The 3085-nt window shown below is 39.9% G+C and overlaps 1 protein-coding gene across 1 annotated transcript in view; it reads right to left on the bottom strand.

Moving 5' to 3' along the window:
* The window catches only part of LOC143032158 (cuticle protein 7-like), a 1853-nt gene extending 1690 nt beyond the window's left edge, over positions 1–163 (bottom strand). Inside the window, exon 1 of the mRNA XM_076196625.1 lies at positions 63–163. Within this exon, the coding sequence (XP_076052740.1) occupies positions 63–74 (12 nt within the window). The 5' untranslated portion in view covers positions 75–163. The remainder of the gene's footprint in view (positions 1–62) is intronic.
* Between the last annotated feature and the right edge of the window lie 2922 nt (positions 164–3085).

Here is a 3085-nt window from a genome sequence, read left to right on the forward strand (position 1 = left end):
TGCTAAATCTGACGACAGAATCCCCGAACTGCAGCAGTAAAGAAAGACACTACAGTACCCACCTTGTAGTTCATGTTGCAAGTTGCAAGGGGAAGACGCGTGTGTTGCAAGCGCTTGGAGGAGAACTGTCACACTTGATCCACATGTCCAGGACTGCCCTCTTTTATTCAGTTTCTTCCCGCCCCCGGGCAAGGTGAACTGCCGTGGCGTCTGCCACATTCCAGTAAGGCATCCTTGCAACAAAGCCCCCCCACTCCCCCAAAAGAAAAAATAAAGTTAAAAAAAAAAAAAAAAAACATGAACTAGATCTAAACCACTTATGAGCGTGTATGCGCAATACATGTTTTGTCTTACTTGACAACGAGTAATTTTAATGCTCAGAGGAAGAGGAGAGAGATCCTGTCTTAGGAGGGTTTCTCTCCAACCCCCTCCGCTCTGTAGATTTTCTAGAGCCTATGAGCATTTGCATTATCTTCAGTGGACAGTTGACGGAATCTTGAAGTAAGAACTCTAATTGCTCTTACTCCATCTCTATAGGTGGTCTGTTACTGGACAGTTGATCTTTAGCAGGAAGTCGCAAGCCTTCTATTGGACACTTACAAATCTAGAGGTTCAACTAATCTCGCTCCTTCTTTGTTACAACGCTGTCTCACACCTTATCTTTACTTCTCTGTTTACTCCGTCGTCGAGGTCAATTCCCTTTACTCCTTTAGGATAAAAATATCTCTTTTTTTTATTAACAATGAAGTGATCAGAAAGCAGCTGTCGGTCATATTTGCATCCTCCTCCGATTTCTGCCTTTTCCTCTTCTCTCCTCTCATTTTCCTCTTTTGTCTTCCTCTCTGGTCTCCCTTGATCCCCTCTTTTATTTCTCTATCCCTCGCTTCCTTTCTCTTCTGTCTTTTCCCTACAAAACCCGTAATAGGACTCAACCTCTCTGGTTAGTGACTGTTCCATTGAGTTCGCAACTCTATACAATAAGAACACTATGTGTACATACTCTGTAGATATATTTCTATTTATACGTACTTATATGTATACACGTGTGTATATCTATCTGCTTGTGTGTATGTGTGTGTGTGTGTGTGTGTGTGTGTGTGTGTGTGTGTGTGTGTGTGTGTGTGTGTGTGTGTGTGTGTGTGTGTGTGTGAGTGTGTGTTTGTGTGTGTGTGTGTGTGTGTGTGTGTGTGTGTGTGTGTGTGTGTGTGTGTGTGTGTGTGTGTGTGTGTGATTCATCTTGGTTTTTGGATCACTTGTTGGACTCGTGATCGACAGCTATTTCCCTCCCGGAAGAGAGCTCAGAGCTCGTATGACCGATCTATGGGTAATGCTATGACCTTACACGCACACACACACCCAACTCCCCGCCCACGAGAGTTGGAGTAACGACTCGAAGCGCAGCGATACTGAAATAATTTCAGGCCTGGGCAGGATTCGAACCCAATACCCCCGGTACCACCGTGCTGAGAGTTTGAGCCTCTACCAACCGCGGCACAGTGTGTGTGTGTGTGTGTGTGTGTGTGTGTGTGTGTGTGTGTGTGTGTGTGTGTGTGTGTGTGTGTGTGTGTGTGTGTGTGTGTGTATGTGTGTGTGTATGTGTGTGTATTTACCTAGTTGTACCTAGTTGTATTTTACGGGAAGGGGAGCTATGCTCGTGGTGTCCCGTCTTCATATCTCATTTTATCTAAACTATTTTTAAATTCATGTATTGTTTTTGCACACACCACTTTCTCATCTATCTTGTTCCAAATGTCTATTACTCTGTGAGGAAAGCTGTTCTTTTTCAGATCTCTTCTATAGTTGTCTTTCTTGATTTTCTTTCCGTGTCCTCTTGTATTTCTATCATTCCATTTTATCAGATTCTCTCTATCAATTGTGTGTGTGTGTGATTGTATGTGTGCAAATAAGATTCTAGGACTGATTGCGCGATCTTTTGATTTCAAAAGTCCATCACTCATTAACAAGCTATATAAATCGTTAGTTCGTCCACATTTGGAATATGCTGTTTCCGTATGGTCACCGAATCTCATTAAAGACATTGACAGATTGGAAAAAGTACAACGGCGAGCCACAAAACTGATTCCAAATATCAAAAATAAATCATACGAAAATCGACTAAAACATATGAATCTGTTTTCCCTAAAAAAGCGTAGACTCAGAGGTGACTTGATACAGGTCTTTAAAATTCTAAAGGGAATTGACAACATCAAAAGTGACCAAATTTTTACATTGAATGAGAATCAGACAAGAAACAATGGTCTTAAACTCTCCGGAAATAGATTCAATTTGGAAGTAGGTAGAAACAACTTTGCCAACCGTGTAGTTAATGAATGGAATAAACTTCCTGCACAGGTAGTGCAATGTAGTTCAGTTCGAAGCTTTAAGAATCATTTAGATAAATACCTAAGTAAGATGCTGTAATGATTATAATTTATCTTATATTATTTGTTTTTGTTTTGTTATCATTTGTCTGTCTGATTTTTATTTATTATTAGTTATATGTCAATTTATTATTATTTACTATTTACCTGTTTGTTTATTATTGAACTATACCTATGCATTTATTTATGTATTTTATTTGTTATTTACATTATCATAGTTTTTATTTATCATTTTATTATTAATATGATTTTTTTTCGCATCCGACCTAGATATGGACCAAAAGGTCTCCTGTCGGCATGCTCCGCCTTTGTAATCCTTTGTGTGTGTGTGTGTGCGTGTGTGTGTGTGTGTGTGTGTGTGTGTGTGTGTGTGTGTGTGTGTGTGTGTGTGTGTGTGTGTGTGTGTGTGTGTGTGTGTGTGTGTGTGTGTGTGTGTGTGTGTGTGTGTGTGTGTGTGTGTGTGTATTTACCTAGTTGTACCTAGTTGTATTTTACGGGAAGGGGAGCTATGCTCGTGGTGTCCCGTCTTCATATCTCATTTTATCTAAACTATTTTTAAATTCATGTATTGTTTTTGCACACACCACTTTCTCATCTATCTTGTTCCAAATGTCTATTACTCTGTGAGGAAAGCTGTTCTTTTTCAGATCTCATCCATAGCTGTCTTTCTTGATTTTCTTTCCGTGTCCTCTTGTATTTCTATC

Source organism: Oratosquilla oratoria, chromosome 13, assembly GCF_046742065.1.
Source record: "Oratosquilla oratoria isolate Oo_2021 chromosome 13, ASM4674206v1, whole genome shotgun sequence".
In the NCBI taxonomy this organism is placed as follows: domain Eukaryota; kingdom Metazoa; phylum Arthropoda; class Malacostraca; order Stomatopoda; family Squillidae; genus Oratosquilla; species Oratosquilla oratoria.